Source organism: Rhinatrema bivittatum, chromosome 3 (assembly GCF_901001135.1).
Source record: "Rhinatrema bivittatum chromosome 3, aRhiBiv1.1, whole genome shotgun sequence".
NCBI classification, from domain to species: domain Eukaryota; kingdom Metazoa; phylum Chordata; class Amphibia; order Gymnophiona; family Rhinatrematidae; genus Rhinatrema; species Rhinatrema bivittatum.
The window spans coordinates 345,624,159-345,648,592 of record NC_042617.1 but is presented as its reverse complement, the minus strand read 5'-3'; the positions used below and the strand labels follow the sequence as shown (position 1 = coordinate 345,648,592).

Genomic DNA, 24,434 nt, shown 5'->3' with positions numbered 1-24,434 from the left:
AAGGTTTTCTCCTATTCTGTGTTTATGGAAAAAAATGCTTAGAAAATGACCCTCTTAATTTAACATGGGGGAAGGGGATTTGTAAGAAATTTATAAATTGTTTTAGATTTTTTCTTTTTCTTTTTGCTGATTTAGCTGTTGTGATGTTTTTTATTATATGGTCTTGACTGAAATGTCTATTTTTTGTTTTTATTGAATAATATTTTTGCTTATATTTTGTTGGTCACCACACTGTAGCCTATTTGGGAGGAGCAATCTACAAATATGAATAATAAATCATGAATAAATAAGTTGCATGTTTATTAACTTACGTATTTCTGCATTTTTGTTTTATAGCAAGAGGAGGGTGCAGCAGACATCCTGTTCTTTATACAGGAAAATTACCAGAAGGAGGATCATCCTGACCCAAGGGTGCTCAGTATCTGAATGGGTACCTCACCTCGAAGGACCAATTTTGGCGCTTGCTCTTCACTTGGGCAGCATAGAAACTGATATGCATCTGCCCTATATGACTGAAAGAACCTAGCATGATCGCCTAACTACAGTGTTTGTTTTATGTATATAAACTGTCAACGGTTTTTTATGATTAATTTGGCCACAAGGCTGTTAGATTTTGGTCCTTGTGAGAGCAATTTTAAAGCCGTTTACCTGGGTAAACAGAGTAGGAGTAACCTAGTGGTTAGAACAGTGGACTATGAATGAGCAAAACCAGAATTCAGATGCTACTGCCATGTTTTGTGACCTTGTGCAAGTCACATCACGCTCCATTGTCTCAGGTACAAACTTAGATTTTGAACCCACTAGGGATAGGGAAGTACCTGAATGTAATCCGCTTTGAAGTGCCTGAAAAGCAGAATATAAATAAAAATTTTAAAAATTTACTTGGATAAAGCAGCTCAGATGAAAATTGTTTTCCTCTGCCTTGCTACAAGCATGCATGGACTCTCTAACTTGCAGCACATATAGCCACATTAAAAAAAGGCATTCCTGTGAGCATGTTTGGGTTGGCAGAGTAGAACCCCCAAACCCTTGCCATTTTCAAAAGTGTTCTATTTGCCCCATCCACCTGCACAAATAGGTGCAATGTATTTGAGCTAAAAGTGCCCTCATACATTTAAAAACAATATGGGAGTAACACCTTAGGATACATAAAATGATGGCAGGGTTTTCCCTGTTAAAGGCAGGACCATCTCCCAAATTTATTTAGTGGGTTTCAAATTATGGGTCATACAGATGGTGACGTGGACTGGGTAAGAAGTCAGCAGGAGTAGCTGAACACTTGACTGATCAGGGAGAGTCACTTCCTTCCTCTCCTCCCTGATTTAATGTGGGTAGCACTATCTCCTAGTGCTACCCACATTAAAGCATTAAGCAGAGTCACATTTTTAGATAAATACAACTCTTAACTTTATTTCCGGGTAAAAAACAGCTACTGTTTATAGGAATAGAATGGGATAGAAATATAAATACTGAATACTCAGAATTCATGGAATGCAAACAGAGCGAATCTTCCCCAAGATATGCCATATGGTACTCCAGAGGAATTAGTCCCTTAACTTTTACTTGAACATCAACTAGATCTCCCAACTCCACCTTCCAAACATTTTTAGGAAAGTAAAGATTACATTCCCTTCATACAATTCCCGCATTTCCACCATTAAATACTTTTGCTTCTCAATATTTCCACTGAACCCCAACCACAATGGAGAGGAACCATACTCCCAGATTCTTCTTCAAGTTTAACCCCAATAAAGCCCTCTGTAGAAGGCAAGGTTCACCCCTTATAATTTACTTATGACTCCTTCTTTAATTGACCCTTCACTTTCTCTATTTCTCCATTCCAGCTCTGTGTGGGTCTCTCCTGTATTCCTGCATGCCCTGGTCTTCAAGAGACACTCCTTCTCATATAACATTCCTTTTTCTTCTTCCTATAGGCTTTTTTTTTTCTCAAGGGGAGGAAGTGCCTTTTCTTCATCATCATTCCTAAGCAATTCCTTATGGGGAGAAAACTCTTCTTCCAGTCTATGTCCTTGGGCCTCTTCCCTTAAGGGGAAGAGCCCCTGCAAGGCTCTACTGCATATTGGGGTAGTCCCTGGTCCCAACAGACCACAGGCTTCTATTCAAGGCCACTGTGTCCTAGAGGTCTTTTTCGCAGCAATTCCAAACTGCCGCTAAACACTCCCATTTTTATATCTCCCGCTAAACTATCTTCCACCAATCACATAAATGCACAATGTTAAGGGGAATAACAATCCACCCTTAATCCAACAGCATTTATACATTCCCTTACTCAGCTCTCATAAAATGCCATCTAGTGGTCATTCAACATTATTACAAGCGCAACAGATACTATGACCACGGATATCCCCATCCATGTGCTACTAGACTAGATCATAATACACAATAAGGGGATTCCCTCTACATTCTCCCCCACCTAAACATGGTCCTTTTCTTTCAGACCACCTGGTTCAGGATCATGTATTTAACATTCATGATCAACCACTATCTTCAAATATACATAGTATTTTGACTATAGATGTCTGGTTTGGAATGCACAAACCAGAACACTCATGAGATCATGTATACTCCTAGGTTAAGCTAGCAAGAATTCTTATTGTGTCTCTTCTTTTTTTCAGGAGCCTGGAAAAGGCCATTCACGTACACACTTCTTATACATAGCAATTACCATAATCATACAGTTACATTTCCACATTAAGAAGGTGGAAGGATACCCTAAATTCCTATGAAGATGCTAGTTTCTGAATACTGCAGAGGCAAGATATTGTTCCAGAGGCTAGGCTAGGCTACAAGCTCAGTTCAAACCCATCCTGCATCTTTACAAACATGAAAAGAAAACACAAGCCATAGTTTTTACAGGCGGTAGCCCAACTGAAGAAGCTAGCATCATTCAGATTTATTCTATCAGGACCCACTAAGCATGTATTCCTAAGGGTCTCCATCCAGAGCAAAGCACTAAACCACATACATACCTCACAGGAAGGTAACCAAACTTGAACAAACCTTGCTCAGTCTTGTAGGCTCAGTCAGTCATAATGATCTGTGTTAGCATCACCTGATGCTGAATGTCTGCAGGTCACCCATAAACCTCTTCTCAGATGGAGGTACAAACACCAAATTAAGGTCTGCTTCTGCTTTATGGAGTTTCAGCATCATTACTGATTGTATAGGGGCAGTTGCAATGAGTTCTGCTATCTTCCTTACATCTACTAGTCCACACATTTGATATGAACATCTACTGGACTGTGTCACCCCTCCAACTCTTGTAGCACCAAGCTAGAAAACAATAATAGTGTAAATACCTCCAATTCCCTTGGGTCATGGGACACCTGTAGGATGTAAATAGATAAACACATGAAATTTAAACACAGAGAACTGAATGAACACAAAAAACAAATGGCACCTTCCTTGTCCATCACTAACGCTGCTTTCTTCTTTTTTTCTGAGACAAAAGAGAACTATCAGGATAGAAAAGAATGGATGTAATCCCAAGATGTTAAACTCAAAAGAATTGAGTTCACATGAGTCCATCTCTGGGAACCAATTAGAACGCAAAGGGCTATAACTCGGCCAAAAGGGACCGTCAGTGAAAAATAAAGGTAGAAGAAGAAGCCCTAATTGATACACAATATCTGATATGCAATATTTGATATACAATATTTACCCACTGTACATTGCACATGTGCAATATGATCAATAAGACAATGATAAAATATAAAAAAGATACTCACAGGTTGGTTATGTTGGTTTGGTTAAATACTTACATATAGATCTGTCTTTCACTTAAAACTGTGGTGCGAGTGCATCTTCAAGTCTTTCTTTTTCGTCGTCTGTCTCCGGATATAACTTCTCAATAGATAGATATCCAGAACACTTTATCTGGATGACTTCCTTCGGACAAGAAGCCAATTGATGTCCGAGTACCAGTGTTAGGTATGAGCCTGTCCAGCAGATTCAGACACAAGACTGTGCAATGCAAAATGGACTCAGCTGCCACTGTGTCCTGTCACGGTTGCCAAATGTTAAGCACCAATCACACTTAAAAGGCACTTCTCCATGGACACAAGGATACCACAGCAAAATTTTGTAGAAACAAATCTCAATTTCCTAGCGTGTAGCAGATGGACAGAACAAATGGGTATAGTGTGCTCGTGCTAGCAGTTGGAGACGGATCTGACGTCAGCACGGGGTACATATACCCCCGCAGGAAGTGCAGCAACTCAGTAATTTCCGTCTCCAAAGCAGTTTGGAGCTACCTCACGCTCGCTGAGTGTTTTTCCAAATTCTAACGACTAAATTCATAGAAGAATCCTACCTGAAGACGAGCCCCGCACTCCTGCGGTGATACCCTCGGGTCCCTCCCCCAGTTGAGTTTCCCGAGGTGATTTCCGTGGTCCCTCGGAGGTAAGAGCCTCGGTCCGGTGGCCGACTCGCGGCAGGGACCTAACCCCCGAGTGAGAAGGGCTCTGGCGCGGCATAGAGGCAGCCTCGGTCCCGGTGAGGACTTGGCCCCTGAGCGAGACGAGTTCGGGGCGCGGCCTAGAGGCAGCGGGTGCACTTCCTCAAGCGCGGCGGTGATGGTAATCACCTTCTCCCCCCGCAGCCGGAGACCGCCTGGGTCACAGACTCACAGCACCAATCCACATACCGCTAAAATCCCCATCATTTTGGATTTCCTGCAAGATGGACTTCAGAAGGGTCTGTCCCTCAATTCAATCAAGGTTCAGGTGGCAGCGCTATCCTGCTACGGTCCCAGGAGTGACGGCAACAGCATTGCCACACACCCAGACGTTTCCCGTTTCCTGAAAGGAGTCAAACACATTCGCCCGCCACTGAAGTGGCCAGTACCCCTGTGGAACCTCAACCTAGTTTTGGATTTCCTAGCGGGACCCGCCTTCAGACCCCTCCGAGGCCTGTCCCTCCGTTTGTTAACCTTGAAGATGGTGTTCTTGCTGGCCGCATGCTCAGCGCACCGCATCTCAGAGCTACAAGCGCTGTCCTGCCGCGATCCGTTTCTCAGAATCACTCCAGGGGCTTTCCATCTTCGCACGGTTCCTTCCTTCTTACCCAAAGTAGTCTCACACTTCCACCTCAACCAAACCATATCCTTGCCAACCACGGAAGGTTTGAAGAAGTCGGAAGACGGTCGAATACTGCGCCATCTCGACATCAGCAGACTGCTGTCCAGATACCTGGAAATGTCAGAAGCAGTACGAAAGACGGACCATCTGTTCGTCCTTCACAGCGGGAAGAAGCAAGGGGAAGCGGCCTCACGGGCAACGATCGCCCGCTGGATCAAAGAAGTTATCAAGGCGGCCTACGTAGAAGCGGGAAAACCACCACCTCTACGGGTCAAGGCTCACTCTACCAGAGCGCAGGCGGCCTCCTGGGCAGAAGCTAGGATGCTGTCGCCGGCAGAGATATGTAGAGCGGCAACGTGGTCCTCCCTCCATACCTTCTCCAGATTCTACCGTCTGGACGTCCAGGCCAGGGAGGACACAGCATTTGCAAGGGCAATCCTAAACGGACCTCGGGCAGCCTCCCACCCAGTCCGGGAGTAGCTTTTGTACATCCCATTTGTTCTGAGTCCATCTGCTACACGCTAGGAAATGGAGAGATTACTTACCTGATAATCTCGTTTTCCTTAGTGTATGCAGATGGACTCAGCATCCCGCCTGGCTGCCAGTCTACATGGGGATTCACCGACTCACGGTAAGCCATGTTTCCTTATATAGGGCATCCACCCTGCCGGGTGTCGACGCCTTCCGGTTGAGAACACTGGCGGTCTCCAGCTACTATCAATCGGTCAGGTTAATCATGTTCATTTAATCGATCGGTCAGTCACACATATATCCATAAAGCTTTTGCAAGGAAGATTACTGAGTTGCTGCACTTCCTGCGGGGGTATATGTACCCCGTGCTGACGTCAGATCCATCTCCAACTGCTAGCACGAGCACACTATACCCATTTGTTCTGAGTCTATCTACATACACTAAGGAAAACGAGTTTATCAGGTAAGTAATCTCTCCATTTGTTTATTGTACATCAGTAAGCATTATAGGTATCTCTGGGAGATACACCTCTAACCACTGGCTAGGGCTTCCACCAGCTTGATGTCTAGTATATTTAATGCGAAGGTGACTCCCAGCAGCCCCTTTTATCAGTGGGGGATCCTAAGGCTCGCAGATCTGGTGTAGGGTATTCAGTTACTGTCACCAGCATTTTTCCTTGCATCTCCTTTTCTTGTACATCATCATCTCGGGTATCCACATCTCAGCCACTTTAACTCTATGAAGCCCAGTCAACTGACACCACCACGACTCCAACAGATGCTCATGCCATCTTCAGTCCAGCCATCTGAATCTCTGTCATCAACAGCTCCTGAAATGCAGTTCATTCCATCATCTAGTAGGTACCACAATTGTTCTGCCTCTGCGGCATATTTAAATGTATATGTATACATGTTTCTTTATTACATTAGCTTCCTGAATCAATTGTCATTGCTTAGCCTTGGTTCTCTTCATTTTATAGAGCTAACCTTCCTTATTGGTTATTATTTAAATGTTGCTGTTTGGTCCTCCTCTGTCTATGTTCTCTTGCTTCTTCCTATTGGTCTTTTGCCCTTAGAATCCCTGGGAGACCCTAATTCCTGCTGAGAGTTCAGTTTGGAATTGACTTTCGATGAGATTGCAGCTCTTCTAGAGGATCCTCTGCATGTTCCTAGAAGCATCACTCTTTTCCCGCCTGCTGCTGGTTTCTGCTATCTGCTGATAGTCAAAACTTCTATGACTGCAGTCATCTGCCTTTGACTGAGTTCTCAGAACATAAGAACATAAGATATGCCATACTGGGTCAGACCAAGGGTCCATCAAACCCATTATCCTGTTTCCAACAGTGGCCAATCAGTCACAAGTACCTGGCAAGTACCCAAACATTAAGAAGTTCCCAAGGTACTAATGCTGGTATCAAGCCGTGGCTATTTCTTATTGATTAACAGCAGTTTATAAATTTCTCCTCGAGGAACTTATCCAAACCTTTTCTAAACCCAGCTGTACCAACTGCCTTAATCATGACCTCTGGCAATGAATTCCTGAGCTTAATTGTGTGTTAAGTGAAAAAGAATTTTCTCTTATTTGTTTTAAATATGCTATTTGCTAACTTCATAGAGTGCTCCCTAGTCTTTTTATTACCTGAAAGAGTAAATAACTGATTCACATTTACCCGTTCAAGTCCTTTCATGGTTTTGTAGACCTCAGCCATCTCTTCTCCAAGCTTAACAGCCTAACCTCTTTTTAGCCTTTCCTCATAAGGGAGCTATTCCATGCACTTTATCATTTTGGTCGCCCTTCTCCTCATCAAAACTGTATCAGTTCTGCTGTCTATGCGGTTATCTTCAATACCATAGAAACAGAGAAATGTGGCAGAAAAGGACCAAACAGTCCATCCAGTCTGCCTAGCCAAGCTTATGGTAGTATCTGCCGCACTAAACAAGTCGCTCCCATACTTATCAGTTTCCCAGACCATCAAAGTCATGGCTCTTGTTGGTTGCTGTTTGTGTCTAATTCCCTGTCACCTCTTGCCGTTGAAGCAGAGAACAATGTTGGAGTTGCAACAAAAGTTTTCAGGCTTATTGGTTATACAATTCACGGTGAGTGTCAAACAGTTTATCATTCAACAAATGTTTTGGTATTAGGATCTGAGTTTACCCTGACTTTAGAAGCTAAAAAAAGAAGAGGTTTAACTTTCTGTATAGGCTCCCAAGGTACAACTTTCGGAGCTAAGGACAAAACATCAGTAGTCGGGCAGAACCATGTCATAACATAAAACAATGATTAAAATGATGCCTATAGTCCATGGCAGTGCATCGATCTGCTCAACTTCAGGGGGTCCATCTTCCCTCACTTCTTCAGTCCCTGCTCCCACCATAGGAGACAGTAGTCACCCTGAGATCCAATGGATCTATAATGGGTTCCCTAGAATCACAGACATCTGTAATATTTAAACTGGTCCCACCAATTTGTCCTCTATATCCTTGGCCAACTCTCCTGCTCCAGCAACACCCAAATCCCCTTCTGCACCCTTGGCCATCTCTTCCAAGGTGATCACTGGAAATGCCCCTGCTCTAGGCAGCTTCTCCAACTTGCTCTGATGGCACCTGCTCCATATGTCAGCCCCAGTTATTCTGCCTCTGGGTACACACCAGGTCTGATGTAGGACTCACCTGCTGTAACCCTGTGGGAGGGAGCACTAGGGAACGCTCCCGATTCTGGGGAGATGTGTGTCCTAGGACCATGACGCAACTGCAGAGACGAGCTCCCTTGGAAGCGCCATGGCAGGCAAGTACGTGTCCCAAGCATGGGAGGAAACAGGCTGGCCACGGAGCCCTAACCTCTTCTGGCCGAACCTGCACGCACTGGTAGAGACCCAACAACGCAATGCTGGTCTCTGGGGTAGCCCTCCGGCCACTCGATAGCCCTTTCAGACCTGCAACTGGGGAGCGGCAGATGCAGCAGGACGGACAGAGGTCGAGGACAGGCGATGGTACTGGAACTTGGAACAAGACGGGACCTCGGTCTTGGACTAGGCTTGAGGACTTGAACAAGATGAGGGAAGCTCGGAGGGCTCAGATGAAAACGAAGACGTGGAGCTTGGGACTCAGACGAGACAAGGACACTTAAAGACTTGGACGAGACGAGGACATGAGGAAACTTGGAACTTAGAACTCAGATGAGACGAGAACATAAGGTAACTTGGAACTCAGACGAGAAAAGGACATGAGGTGGCTTGGAACTCAGACATGACACTCAGACGTGGATGAAGATCAAAGGTGGATTCTAGAGAGTCAGGTGAGGATCTGGATACTCTGATGAGGACTTGGAACTTGGGAAGACTCAGGCAAGGATAAAGACTCAGGATACTGGGAGACGTAGGCAGGTACTATCCCTCAGGGCGCCCTGAGGGATAGTACCTGCCTACTTACCAGCTGACGTGGGATGGTCACGGACCACCCTGTCCCATGGCGCGCCCTACACAACCTGAGAGGCTGGTCGCGGATCACGCGGAGAGCAGAATAAGCACAGGACTGAGGCTCAGGACAAAGAAGGAATCCGGGCAGTGCTTGAAGACAGATCCAACTGGAAGAGGGCTCCAGCCACCAAACTCAGACACCAGATAGATACGGATTTACTCCCAGGAAGGTCAGCTGAAGTCGAGGACCGGGGCGAGGCAAAGCTGAACCCGGAGCTTGAGGACTGACGGTACTTCAGAATTAGGACTCTAACATCAGGGCTGGAACGTAGAACATCGGATACGAAAGGACACCGGTACCAGTCAGGACATCTAAGGCATCTGGACATCAGGAACCTCTAGAGAGGAGGATTTCAGGAACATCTGGAACATGACGGATGAAGTCATCAGAAGACTAAGACTTCTGGACATCCGAAGACAAGGGGACATCAGGACATCTGGAGATAGGGAGACGTCTGAACATGGAGACAAAGAGACATCAGGACGGGATCCGTCGAGAGATCAGAACATGGAATGAAGACCAAGACGAAGGTTCAAGAACCAAGGATGAAGACAAGGAGGACCAACGAGGAACAGAGTGCCTTGAAGAAGTGAAGAGGGATCACGGAGGACTCCTGGAAGGAAGAGCTGGAACTGAAGATCCAGGAGAGGTCCGACTCCATGACCAACTCCTTGCGAAGGCGAAGAAGAACTGAAGGCTGAACCCTATTATAGGGCTAAAGAGGAAATGCCTATGATGACATCATTAGGAGGAGCCATGAGGACTGGCCCTTTAAATAGGCTGAAGAGGCGCAGCCCTGCGCTTAAGGAGGCAGGAACTTGAAGTGCGATGTCTTGCAGTGAAGAAGAAGCAAGGCCTTGACGATGGCGGCTCTCTGCCGTGAAGAAAGAAGAGTGATGGCAGCTCCCTGGAGGGACGGCCTCCTGACCGTGCTACAGGAAAGGTAAGAGGCTGCTTATGAGCTAGTCTCACAAGCAGAATCGCAACATCACCTCCACTGATGCTAAGTGGTCCTCCAGTTTCAATTCCTCATAGGTCATGCATGCTTCCTCATAAGGCAGGGGCCTCTCTGCTGCTCCAGTGCATCTCCAGCTGCTCTCAACCAATGTACCTTCAGTGTTTTGCGAATCCTGTTGTTCAGCCTCTTGGACATGCGGTTCATTGCATTGTTTGCAAGTGAACCTAAGGCTGGGAGGGGCACTGCAGTGCAAGCCCCTCCTTCATCGCTACCTGCCCTTTTTCATCACTGAGCACCAGCTTACTCCACAGCTCCAGTTCCATGTTCCACTCTTTCTAAACTCATCTACAGCTGATTTAGGAATCTGGGCCTCAAACTCATCTTGCCTAACTCTCCGATCTTCATGGAAGCAGATATTCACAGTGGAAAACCTGCGACTTTCAACTTCTTTTTTCTAACTCCAGAGGCAACTCTCCAAAAAAGAGCTTTCTTTGGAAACCTCCATACTGCGCACAATGGGAACCTTCCTGCCCCAGTCACCAATACCCCTCATTGCACACACACCAATACCCAGCTCAACGTGAACAAATTGGCATTCCCCTCCTTTTAGGATGGTTTTCATTCCTCATTCTGCTGACCAGTTGGATTGGATACCAACAGCCACATCTCCCTGGTGATGTCTTCAGCAAGGTTGACAAAGAAGCTCCTCCTTTACTTCCTTCCACCATGCCGCCGATCCATGTAAACTCAGTTCTTTGACTCTTCTTCTGGCACGAAAGTCTTCAACATCCAACATACCAGCCACCACTTTGCTTCACTTTTCCTCAGTGGGAGCTCACACTTCCATGGTGCAAAAAATAACACTTACGCGCCAAACTTCTGAACACCTCAAATCACTTCCATTTAAGTACCCCTCTAGCCATACCATCTCCATTTCCCCACGTTGGGCATCAATTTTATGTAACCCTTCTCCACTCCCTCCTTAGAGCAGTGCTTCTCAACCTTTTTTTGTTCAGGACAGATGATTCTCGCATGCGTGACACACTGAACACATGACTATCATGGGGCTAAATGTAAACATCCACAGGAACCCCCTCGACATCCCAACAATGGGTGTAGAGCAGAACTAGGCTATTCACTGTACAGTTCACCATAGAAATAGATATTCTGGTTTTGGTATCATCTTAGTAACAGCGAAATAATCTCCATCTAATTCCAGGTGCAATAGTCTTCCTTATGAAAAGACAGAAATTTACCACCAATGCATGTCCTATTGAGAAAGTGCAACAAATAAGATTAATACAAATTCCTACATGCTAATAAAATACTTCACCTCTGTTATATACAAAACCGACCTTCACCAATTACAAAAAGACCACAAATTAAAAATATGGAGACAGAAACTGGAATGGAAACCCAAAAAGCCATTCCGCATGCAATGCAAAACTGGTGAAATGGAAAGAGAAATATAGCACCTAACACACAAAGTTACATCTGCATTATGGAACACACTTAGACAGTAACAACCATATCTATCCCACACATACACACCATTCACCTACCAGACCAGTCTCTATCTCCCTCACTCACACACCAGTCACCTCTCTGACCAGTCTCTGTAACCCTCACACACCCCAGTCACCTCTCTGACCACTCTCTGTCTCCCTCACACACACCAGTCACCTTTCTGATTAGTCTCTGTCTCCCTCATACACATACCAGTCACCTCTTTGACCAGTCTGTCTCCCTCACACAACTAGCCACCTCCTTGACAGCCTCTGTCTCCTCACAGTACACCAGTCACCTCCTTGACCAGTCTGTCTTTTTCTCACACAAAACACGATCCTCCCCGACTTGACTCTCTCTTTCACACACATGCGCTCTCTCTCTTGCTTACACACATGCGGTCATCAGTCACACATATCTATAAATCACTTAGACACATACTATCAATCACACTTGCACAACATGCTCTCTCTTACATACAGTCACACATGCTCTCTCTCCCCCTCTGGCTCAGTATCACTCACTACCTCCCCCCCCACCCCCAGCACAAATGGCAGCTGCAGTAGCCTCCTTCTCTAGCCCCTGTGGCCCGAGAAGGAAGAATCCTATCGGTTGCATGGGCTATCTCCTCTTCCTCCCATTGCTGATTGCCAGCTGTGCTTCATTTTGGTCTGGGCCTGTGCTTCTGCTGCTACTTTATGCAGCATGGTCTTCTCTTCTTCCCACACGCCCCACTGTACATCACTTCGTGTTCCTGGCCATAGGGAAGGAAAGGGCCATGTGGCTGATGTTACCCAGCTTCACTAACACTCCTGCCATTCCTTCCTGGATGAACAGCAGCATTGTTAGTGGAAGAATGTGTGCGTCTCACTGCAATGAAGGAGAGAGAGGGAAGCGCAACCAAGGCAGCGAGTTACTGGGGAAGCTGTGACCCACCTGCAGGTGCCTTGGCGACACACTGATTGAGAATTGCTGCCTTAGAGCATATAAAATGATAGAATTTTTACCTGTTAAGGACAGATGCATCTCCCAAATTTATTTAGTGGGTTCCAAATTATGGGGTCATACATATGGTGATGTGGACTGAGTAAGAAGTCAGCAGGAGTAGTTGACCTCTTGACTGATCAGGGAGAGTCACTCTTCCTTCCTCCCTCCCTTCCATGAACTCTTGCTTCCAAAAGTACCCCCTATTGCAGGCATTCACCAGTCACACCACTTTAGATAAACCCAACTTTTTATTTATGGATAAAAACCAGCCACTATGTACAGGAGTAGAATAGGGTAGAATTATAAATATTGAATACTTAGAATTCTGGGATAACAACAGTCAGAGTGATCTTCCCCAAGTTATGCCAAATAGTACTCCATAGGAATTAAGGTACCACTCCCACAGCTTTCACTTGAACATCACTAGATCTCCGCAACTCCACTTTCCAAACATTTTCAGGCATAAAGGATTACATTCCCACCATAACAGTTCCCACATTCCAGCATTGAATACTTTTCCTTCTCAGTATCTCCACCCAGGGCCATTGTAAGTGTAGTAGAGGCCCTAGGTGACTTTTGCCTTGCGCCTGCCCCGCCCCCCCCCCCCCCCCCCCCCCCCCCCCCCCGCTGGTCTCAGGCCCGACTCCTACCTCGTTTGTGCCCACTGTATGCTTCTCAGGGCCGCGAACAGTGCGTGCTACTCGCAGCCCGACAAATCTCTGCTCCTCTTTGCCACAAGTGGCTCTGCTCACGGTACCACCTGGCTGCTCTTCGACATCCCCTAAGGGTCGGTGCCATAGGTGGCCACCTAAGTTCGCCTCATGGACACGCCGGTCCTGTCGCCACCAAACCCCAATCACAATAGACAGGTACCATACTCCCAGATTTTTCTTCAGGTTTAACTTCAGTCTAAAAAAGCTCTATAGGGCACAAGGTTCACCCCCTTAGAATTTACTCACAACTCCTACTTCACTCGACCCTTCACTCCAATTTCTATACTCCTGCATTCCAGCCACATGCAGATCTTCATGGTATTCCCGCATGCCCTGGTCCTTCAAGGGACACTCTTTATCATATAGCACTCCTTTTTCTCCTATCCATTAAGCTTTTTTCCTCAATGGGAGAAAGCGCCTCTTCTCCACCATCACTCCTAGACATTTCCTTATGGGGAGGAGACCCTTCTTCCAGTTCATGTCCTCAGGTCTCTATCTTTGAGGGGAAGAGCCCCATGCAGGGCCTACTCCGTACTGGGCTGATTCCCAGACTCATCAGCTCACATGCTAGCTACTCCAGGTCACTGCATCCTGGAGGACCCTTTCACACCAACTTCAATCTGCTGTATTATTATATGTTCTGTACCTCTCGCCTTATGTCCTACGTCGTTAGTTAATATATAGAACAATTCAGTTGATGCCTGTTTATGAATACTACCTCTGTAACTCGTCTCTATGGTATATAAAATATCTAAATAAATAAATAATAAACCTGGGAAAAGGACAAACTGCTGCCAAATCCTTCCATTTTTATACCTCCCACTAAACCATCTTCCACCAATCACATAAACCCATAATCTAAAGGAACTAACACACCACCCCTCAACCCAACAGTATTTACCCATACCTTATTCAGCTCTCACAAAATGCCATCCAGTGGCCATTCAACATTATTACAAGGGCAACATCTAATATGTTATATAAGAACAATAATCTCCTTGGATTTCCCCCCACTCAAACAGTCATGTGCAGCTAGATTAGATCATAGTACACTTTAAAAGTGTTCCACCCTCACAGGCTATTCCAAATTGTCTCCTATATGTATATTTTTCATGTATTATTCTGAGGGGAGGTGGGGTTGTTATTTATGCTAGTCAGTGTTGTACACCTTCTTGTTGTTTGCATAGTAAAATCTGCTTTTTTTTGCTCTGTTTTTACACTGTCAGATGTATAGCCATCTCTTGGTTAGTCTTTTGATGTGGCTCTGTGTATTCCTTTTATAGCAGGTCAGACAGATACTACAGTGGAGCTCAGGTGGCAGAAAATTACAACTGACAGCTTCCTCAAGGAGAAGCTCTATATCAGAGTTGCCCTACTCATCCAGGAAGGCAAGTCATGCTGCAGTGTTGCTCCAGACTTTGGCTGGTTTTATTTACACTTTTCTTAAAAGGATTACTTTGTATAGTACTTATCAGACTACCTCCAACTGGTAACCCTTGAAACTGTTTGACAGTGTTCTCAAAAGAATCCTCCTTCAGTGCTTTCTTTCAGAAGAAATATCTTCCTCACTGGCAACTGACTTTAAGGATACTGCTTCCACTGTTACACCCTAAAACTCTGGGTCTCTCTCACTGACTTCCCCTGGACCCAACACATGGATTATCTCTGCAGGGGTGTTCCCAGGACACACCATTGTTTAACCACAGTGTTACAGACGTGATTGGTTACGATCTTGTCATATTTTCTGATTTCTCTCTCTCTCTCTTTGTTTTGTCTTGTTGCTTTAGCTCAGCCATTTCCTTTTTCTGTAAGTGTGGTTTAGATGTCCTTATTACATTTATCTCATAGAGTTTATCAGACATCTTATGTTGCTTCTCTTCTTTTATAGCCCCACCACCATATGCTGCTCCTTTGGCTGGCAGAACAGTGGTGGAGGAGGAACAGGGGCCTCCTAACCTTAGAGGAAGCAGTGGCTACGTTATCTTCCACAATACCAGACACAACATCACCCAGGAGGAGGAACCAGCTGTAAAGCAGCCATATGTTATGTTATTTTTTTATGCTCTATAAATAAACCTTTTCTATTATGTATATTTCTCATGCCTGTTGTTACTTCCTCTGTCAAAAACAAAAAGTGACCATATTATTATTAGCTATGTAATATTTCTAATAAGGGGCCCTCATAAAATTATAGCCTGGTGTCAATCCATATGTCTGTAATCTTCATCCTCAAATTTTAAAGTTTATTTCAGAAAATGTAAACAGTTTTATAACCATACACGAGTTAAACAAATTATGATCAATACTGGTGATGCTGCACCTCCCTCTCCTGAATGCAACCTCCAGGCTGCTGCATTTCGGTGACCAGTCTGCCTCCAAGGGAAATTCTTCAGCTGAAAGTTTTACATAAACTGGGCGATTATAGCTGTTTTGCAAGAAATAGCTTCTTTGACATGCTTTAAATAGTCTCAAAGTCCACTTCACTGAGAAAAAAGCGATAATCCAGTGAGTCTGAGTCATTTCTGCTTTTACTACAGAACTGGTTACAGATAAGTTTATTTTCGCCTTCCTCTAGGTTACCATGTCAAGGGGGCCGGTGATCTAAAAAAAACATGTTACAGTTAATGCGCATGCTAACTGCTCTAAAAGGTGAATTTTAAAAACCCGGTGCACGCAACAGGGGATTCGCGAACAAGTTGGGCTTACACACACTGACCCTATTTTAAAATGTGCCTAGATACGTGCGTAAAAGCCTCTGCACGCACATTGCAAAGTTTCCAAAAAAGGGGTAGGGTATTTCGGGGCCTGGCCAAGAGATGTGCATGTAAATACTTATGCTCTGCGGTACGTGCCGAGGTCCCCTGCCGTGTAACTTTCTTTCTGCTATAGAGGACGTCTAAATAATAAACTAAAACAATTGAGCCATTTCTGAGGGGTTTTTTTTGTAATTTATATTTATTGAGTTTTTCCAGCATACAATGAATGAATTAAAGAATGGACTACTATGTCCGCATAGAACCATATACAATAAATATGCCCAACTTTGACATAACAACTGAAGATTCCTACTCATACAAGGTCAATCCATTCTTACATTGAGAAAGTTACAACACTTTAGTTTCCCTAACCCCTCCCACTCCTCTTCCCGCCCCTCTTTCCCCTTTTTTTCACCCCCAAACATCTGTTATGACAAGTTTGTGTGCTTGCTTTGTGAAAGTGAAGGTGAAAGATGGGAAGTTTTGTGGAACTATGCAATCCTGAGGTCGAATGGAACTGTTTATCCTTGAGGTCCTGCCGGACCCTGAAGCAAGATGTATGCCAGCATGCCTACTCATATGGGATGATTTGCTGTGTGTCTGGGATTACCTAAGAGAAGGGTAGTAGCCAAACATACCTAATAATGAGTCAGCGTAGCTCACCCCCTGCTTGTCCAAGGTTCCTTGTGACCAGAGTTATTTATACATTAATGGTAGGCGAGAGAAAACTGTTGAATTTATCTCAGATAGAATGTTTAGCTTGGGAGCGTTTCACAGAGGAGAGCTTGACTGTCAGAAACTCAAAAGTGTACATTTTAACCATAAGGCGAAACCAGTGGTCTAGATGCGGTATCGAGGCACCTACCCAGTTTACTAAAATAACTTTTTTCCCCACCAAACTTGCTTTTTGAATGAATTTCAGTGTTTGTGGATCCAGGACCATTGAAGCAGACGTTAAGATCCCAAACAACCAGAGATTGGGATCGGCAGGGAGAGACATATCGAGAATCTGACTATAACTATCTCATACTCCTTCCCAAAATGTTTTAATCTTTGAGCAGACCCAGAAGCTATGGAACTAGGAGGCACAGGGATGTAAACACTTAGGGCAGCTAGGCAAGGGGGCTATTTTTGCTAGGAAAGCTTTAGCAGGGGATAAGTAGAATTGTCTCAAAAATTTGAGTTGCAGTTCTTGGTAGATATCCTCAAAACAGTCGACAAAGTCTTGAAAAGATTGAGGGTTGTCTCTCTCCGCCATATCCCAAACATCTTTTGTAAATCACCCCATTCTGGTGAAGCACGCAGAGCCTTGGCAAAACGGGCAATCGATGGTTTCTGTTTCCCCATCTCCTAATACCGTATTTTGTAAGGCCAATGTTTGAGGGCTAGGTTTTAGGGACAGCACATGAGGTGTGAGGAAGTGTCTTAGTTGCATATATGTGTACGCATCAGAGGCCGGTAGGGAGAACTGTGTTTACAGCTCTCCAAAGCTGTACAATTCTCCTGTTTTCTGGGAGATGAATTGATAGACATATCGTAGTCCTTGTTCCCGCCATCTGTGAAAAGGGGAGTAGCCCTGGGCCGGAGGGAATAGCTTGTTATCACATACATTCAGTAGAGGTGTAAAATGTGGAGAGAGATTAAAAGCATGACACAGATATGACCAGGCCTTCCTTCCCGAAGAGACCAGTATTTGGAAGCTGCAATTGGGAGGGAGTTTTGCGTGAGCCGCATGTAGTAAGTAGTTGAGCAAGGGAGCTTCTAGCCAGGCTCCCATCTGCCGATATGGGGTGAAATAGGAAGTACTATTTAACCAGTCATATAGAAACCTCAGCATAGAGGCGAGATTATATTGCCTTAGATTGGGACAGCTTGGCCTCCCCCCCTTGGTTAAATGGCTTCATTATTTATTTATTTATTTTATTTATTTAACATGTTTTGTATACCGGCATTCGTTTTCGCCATCATAACGGTTTACATAATCATAATAGGTAGACAAAGTAACATTAGTATTTTCAAGGAGATCCTTGCCTTCCTTCCATTCCAGAAAATGCTTTGGAGCATTTTGGGAATATCCATGCCCATAGGGTTTTTGTTTGTCCTCCAACGTCCAAGGCCTCAGATTTATCCTGATTTATCCTTAACCCTGCAAAGTGGCCATATTCCTGCTGCATCCGGAGAAGAGGATCTAGGGACTTTATTGGATCTGTTAAAAAGATAAGGATGTCATCCGCAAAGGTGGCCACTATGAATGAGCAGTTGTTCTTTTGGAAGCCCTGAATAGTAGAATCAGATTTGATTCTCCTTATTAGGGGGTCTGTGGCTAATATATAAAGCAGCGGAGATAGTGGGCATCCCTGCCGGACCCCCCCGACGAATGTTTACATCCGCAGATCTGCAACCATTTACTATAATTTGTGAGATTGGGCTAGAATAGAGAAACCTTATATAGGATAAAATGTTGCCTTGGAACACAAATCTCTGAAGGGCTGAAAAGAGATACGGCCACGATACTCTATCAAAAGCTTTTTCTGAGTCGAATCCGACCGCCAGCTATTACTGCTCTGTGCCTTGGGTCTCGCTCCTTCTGCGGGCTCAGCCGGTGCGCCCTTTCAATCTGGAGGACCAGCTGAGGGGTTGGTAAATATGGCGCTTCTGGTAGCCATGATTCCAAAAAAGTCCTGAGATTTTGGTCAGCTATTTCTTCTGGGATGCCCGTAAAGCATAAGTTTGACCGACACGCTCAATTCTCCAGATCATCCAATTTAGAGGCCTGCGCCTCCACTGTCTTTTCGAGCGCCACGGGTTTAACAGTGGCTGCTAATTGGTCATCCTCCAGTACTGCTACACGGCCCTCAATTTGCTCGAATCTCGAGTTTATGTCTGCCAGAGCTATTTGTACCTCTGAAATCTGCGAAGAGATGACCGCCAGCTTAGTGTCCAGGGCCTCCAGCACCGTTGCTTTAAGATCCTCTGCAATAGAGTGGCTCGTGTTCTGGCTGCCTAGGGTTTCCAGCAGGGCCGCCATTTTATGGTCTGTCTGCTTCGGTTTTTCTTTATCCTTCTTACCGGTCCATATAGGCATACCGGAGGGAGACTTGTGCATATATGAAGCGATCGACATATACACTGCGTGGGCCTTAGATTTTGCACTGTAAGGTGGATTGGAACAGCGAAGAAATGGTATTTCGGAAGGCGTGGCACCCAGAGCTCCCCAACACACGTCCGTCTCTGCTCACCGCATCACGTGACCCCCATTTCTGACTGTTTTAAAGGGTCGAGGGTAACTGGGGGAGGGGGGCGTAGGCCATCAAACCAGGAGAGTTTAGAGGACCTAGCTGTTAATTGGGTGAACCAGTGGACAAACTGGTGAAACTGGCAATGACATAAACACACACCCCTTTTAAAATTCTCTGACTTACATGGTAGAAGCGGTATTTGTGTGCCCATGCGCATGTCCGCTTAAAATTTGGCGCACGTCTGTGTGCTGCCAGGCTGTTTTATAACAGCGCACAAATACGCAAGTTATAAAATGGCCATGTCCCTGGGTGTGCACCAACGCGTAAGTGTGCCCCCAGATGCTGATTTGAAAGTTAGCGACTTAGGAGTAGATTTTAAAAGGTGCATGCGGGCGTACATGTGCACACTATACCCAGCGCGCACACATGTACGCCCGATTTTATAACATGTGCGCGCAGGCACGCACATGTTATAATATCCGGGGTCAGTGCACAATTGTGCACCTTGCATGTGCCGAGCCCGCTCCGATCCGCGCTGCCTTCCCCCGTTCCCTACCTCCCCTGCCCTTTCCCCCTAACTTTTTTGTCTTCTTTTTTTGTTTCAAAACTTACTTCAGCCCTGGGGCTGAAGTAAGTTGCACGCGATTCCTGGCACAGCACCCGCCCCGCCCTTTTAGTAAAGCCCCGGGACTTACACGCATCCCCGGGGCTTTAGGGGCGTCACCGGGCCTTTTGAAAATAGACCCCGCGTAACCCTTTGAAAATCCGGCCCTTAGTGTGCAAGTTAATTTACTTGCTATATACTAAGCCCATTAATGCAGGGTAAAGTGTCCACTATTTAGCACAGATGCAGGTGCTTTAAATTTTAATGCAGCTGCATATGCTAAACATACAGGAGGCATTGTTCAATAGTTTGCCAAACTATGTATCCACTTGTTTTCTAAAGAAGCTAGCCAGGCAATTTCTCTTTGAAAATTAGCAAGCATGTAAAGGACACATGTATTAAAGGTGTGAGTATTTTGCATTTGCTATTCATGCAGATGGCCAAGCAAAAAATGGAATATATCTGTGCTGGTCCCCCCCCGCACCTACCTCCGTCCTAAGAAACACTCCTGGAAACGCCTTTTTTAAGATCAGCTAAAAAGAAATACATGCTGCAGAAGCCCACTTTTACTTTTAACCAGGCAGAGGAGGATGATATTCAGACAGGCCAATTTACCTGGGGAAATCACCTATTTATGCGAGTAAATAGCTTTGAAAATTGCCCTCTTAAATTGCATGCTAATGGCTTCATTAGTCATTGGCATGCTTACAGTGCCAATGATATTTTTGCAAAAAGAGGAAGCATGACAAAATATTAAAAGAAACAGTTATATTTCAGCATAGTGGACCCCATGCAGTCTTTTGGCTATGTAACAAAAATCAGAGCCAGAACTGTATATAAGTGACGTCATTGATAAGAAGTTTTGCTATCCCACAAGGAAAGTTCTTAGTTCTGAGGCACTAAGTAAACTAGTCAGTGCACTTTAGTGCTTTTCTTTTGTACAACTAAAAAATAAAAAGAAAAGGAAAGTAATAGCAATTAGAGTTAGGAAACACATGCCAAAAGATTATTGCCTGCTGTTTTGGGCGCTGAGTCTAAGCAGAACTTAAAGAACATGAACATTAAAAAAAAAAACCCCCAAAAAAACCTGACTTCTGATGTAGTTGCAGGTACAGAAAGTGAAACCGGCTGAAAGCACATATCGTTAGTGTGTTAACTTGCCTGTCCTCATCAGTATTAACTCCTGTGGTGCTTGTGCTTACAGTGCCAATCCACCAGGAGCTTACAATGTCATCCAAATGGACTTTAGCAATCAGAGGCCAGTAATCAAGGCACTGAAGAGAAGCTGAAAATAAGAGGGACATCATGGATGAAATCTTTGCTGTGTCCAGGATCAAAATCCTACATAGCTAACCCAGCAATTTTTATTCCCTAAAAATGCAGACAAAATAAAAAGTATCATTCATGGTTTATGATAGCACCATGAATTATATTATGAAGCATGTTTCCTCTTGGTCTATGGTCATCTTTGCCTCATTGCTGAAAGAGGATCTCAAATAGAATAAGATTGAAGTACTATGCAGATGGTTATTAGTTTTATTGAAATAGGTGACCTGGAATTTTTAACAGGGAGGGCAATTTTTAAAGGCATTTATGTGGTTAAAAAACCTATATGGACAGAATGGCAGTTTTGAAAATTGCACCACTCCTCCATTCCAAATGCAGCCAGAAATATGCATGCCATTTCATAATGTGTGTACTTTTAGCTGCATTTAGAGGAGCATTACTTGGGGAGGGGTTGGGCAGTATTGGAAGATAAAATGCATAGACTGAATTTTCAGATCAATGGGAGTAATTTTCAAAAGGATTTATGTGCATAATAGCACATTTCTAAAGCCCATTTATGCAGTTACAGCTGAATTTTAAAAGGCGTTATAAGTATAAATATAACACACTATTGTAGCAGTTTTATAAATCTGTGCACGTAAAGTGCACTTACACATGTATAACCTATGGACAATTCAATGGCATATATTGTAGCAATTTTCAAAAGCCCACTCACATGGTTAAAAGTGCATTTACATATGTAAAACCCATTTTCAAACATGTAAAAGCTTTTTAAAATCAGGAACCTTAAAGGATAACTTTCAAAACTGCTTGCATCCACCCATTTATGCATGTTCATGAATACATGTAAAGTTGCTATTGTATTTTATAACCAGTGTCGAAAGGTTATAAAATACAGAGTACATATGTGCGCAGAAATACATATATAAAAACCATGAGCTATGCAAGTTCAGACTCATCCAGATAAATGCTTATTTAACTGGCTAAGTAGCGGCCCGTTGTTGGATAAGTAACACTTTTCAGTCTTATCCAGTTACATAGACCTGCTGCTACTTAACTGGATAATTTGGAATATAGCGGATGAGTGCTACTGCATATCCAAATAAGTTCACATTTGTCTGTCAAAGTAGCAGGAAAGGTGGAGAAGTGTGCACAAGTCATATACCCACGTATTTGTACTTCCAGTTTTACAAGGATATGCGTGTAGATTTTTATTGTGTTAATTTGACACTTTTACCCCCCCCCCCCACAAGTTGGGGTAAATTAGAGTACTTGATAACGTGTGTAGCAATGAAATAACCAGTTTTGACATTGTCTACCTCTTCTCCCAGTCCATCTGCAGCTCATGAAGACCCCCCTGGATCTTCAGCCTGACATCCCCACATTGTACCAAGACCCTCCCCCAGTCTTTTTTTTTTTTTCACTTTAACGATGTTTACGATCACTTACATCAGATATTGAGCAGAAAGAAAAATATGCAAGTAAAAGACATACGTGCATCACTTTGGCAGGTTTTAAAATAACATTTGCATAAATGTTGACCCCACCCTGAAATGTCCCTGGCACACCCCTTTTTTTTACACGTGCTAAGTTACTTGCAGACCCCAATTTGAATGTATGTTCAAGTTTTGAAAATAGCATGTATTCATGTATGTGCTGTTTTATGTGTGCACGTGCTAATATACTGAAAGGAGCAATAATCAAACCAATAGTAAAGAAAAAACCCATGGACCCCCTGACACTAACTAACTACAGACCAGTTTCCAACCTACCATTAATTGCAAAATTAATAGAAAAGATAGTTCAAAAACAACTATCAGAGCATTTAGAAAATAACAACATCCTGTATCCATCACAACATGGATTCTGGAAACATTACAGCACCGAAACACTTTTACTTGCACTGACAGACAATATACTAAGAGGATTTGACAGCGGAAAACATTACATTCTTGTATTACTTGATCTATCTTCAGCATTCGACACAGTAAATCACGAAATGCTAATCAAAAGACTAGAAGAAATAGGACTACACAATTACATGGTTTAGATCATATCTTAATAACCGAATGTTTCAAGTACAAATCAATAACACCTTATCCAAAAATAAAAAACCCACTAAAAACAGGAGTACCACAAGGATCCGCACTATCAGCAACACTCTAACATTTATCTACTACCACTATGCCATCTCCTAGCAGGTCTAGGAATCATACACTATGTTTACGCTGATGACATTCAATTAATCCTACCAATTGAAGACACCATTGAAAAAACACTAAGCTTAGCCAATATGTATCTTGACATAATCAAACAGCTTTTAAACCAAATGGAATTGGTAATTAACATTGGCAAAACTGAATTCTTACACTTAGAATATAAACATAATACAAACTCCAATAATGCTCAAAAACAATAAAAAAAATTGTTCTAGCCGAGAAGGTGTGCAACTTAGGTGTCATAGTAGACATTGAGCTGAACCTCAAACAGCACATATCACTAAAAGTTAAAGAAGGGTATGCTAAACTAATGGTACTAAGGAAATTAAAGCCATTACTGACATTATCAAACTTTCGCACAGTGCTCCAAGCACTAATATTTGCGAGCATGGATTACTGTAACGCACTACTGTTAAGATTACCTTATACATCAATAAGACCACTGCAATTTTACAAAACTCAGCGGCTAGAATTCTCACAGGCAAAAGAAAAAGAGATCACATTACAGATACACTAGCAAAATTACATTGGCTACCTATCGAACAAAGAGTTCAATTCAAAGCACTTTGCACAATACATAAACTGATCCATGATGAAAAAGCAGAATGGCTGAACACAGCACTTCGAGTACATGTACCACATAGAAATTTAAGATCAGCTAACAAAGCTCTCTTAACCATTCCATCAGTAAAAACAGCTAGACTAACCCAGGCCAGAGAGTGTGCATATCACTGGCTAGTCCCATATTATGGAACTCTATGCCCCTAGAACTAAGACTACAGAGAAATTTCAAAATGTTTAAAACAAATCTCAGAGCATGGCTTTTCAAACAGGCTTTTTACAAAGAGAACGGTGAAAGTATGTAAGGATAAGACTGCACAGAGCACCCAGCACATAATCTCCAAGTGACTACCTGGAAATTATCTTTATCCCAATGAATACGTAAATAACAATTAAATGCTGAGAATAAACCGCATGTAATCACCCAAGAGACATGTATAAAAGAACAATTTAAGTCAGAAATCAAATAGTCTATAATGAATTATTTGTTACCGGTTATTAATGGCACCTTTGTAAAGTTTAAGCTATTTATTACTATATGTGCCTTTTTGTAAACT

The 24,434-nt window shown here is 43.7% G+C and overlaps 1 protein-coding gene across 5 annotated transcripts in view; it reads left to right on the top strand.

Moving 5' to 3' along the window:
- KLHL32 (kelch like family member 32) overlaps positions 1–24,434 on the top strand; it is a 502,881-nt gene that overhangs the window by 295,833 nt on the left and 182,614 nt on the right. Inside the window, exons 9-11 of one of the 5 annotated variants that reach the window (XM_029595392.1) lie at positions 337–430; positions 14,495–14,599; positions 15,100–15,304. The exons of 2 other annotated variants lie outside the window; for them this stretch is intronic. In XM_029595392.1, the coding sequence (XP_029451252.1) occupies positions 337–430; positions 14,495–14,599; positions 15,100–15,243 (343 nt within the window). In that variant the 3' untranslated portion in view covers positions 15,244–15,304. Of the gene's footprint in view, positions 1–336; positions 431–6,296; positions 6,412–14,494; positions 14,600–15,099; positions 15,305–24,434 lie in introns of those variants that run through there. 2 more of the 5 variants (XM_029595393.1, XM_029595394.1) reach the window with 2 other exon arrangements.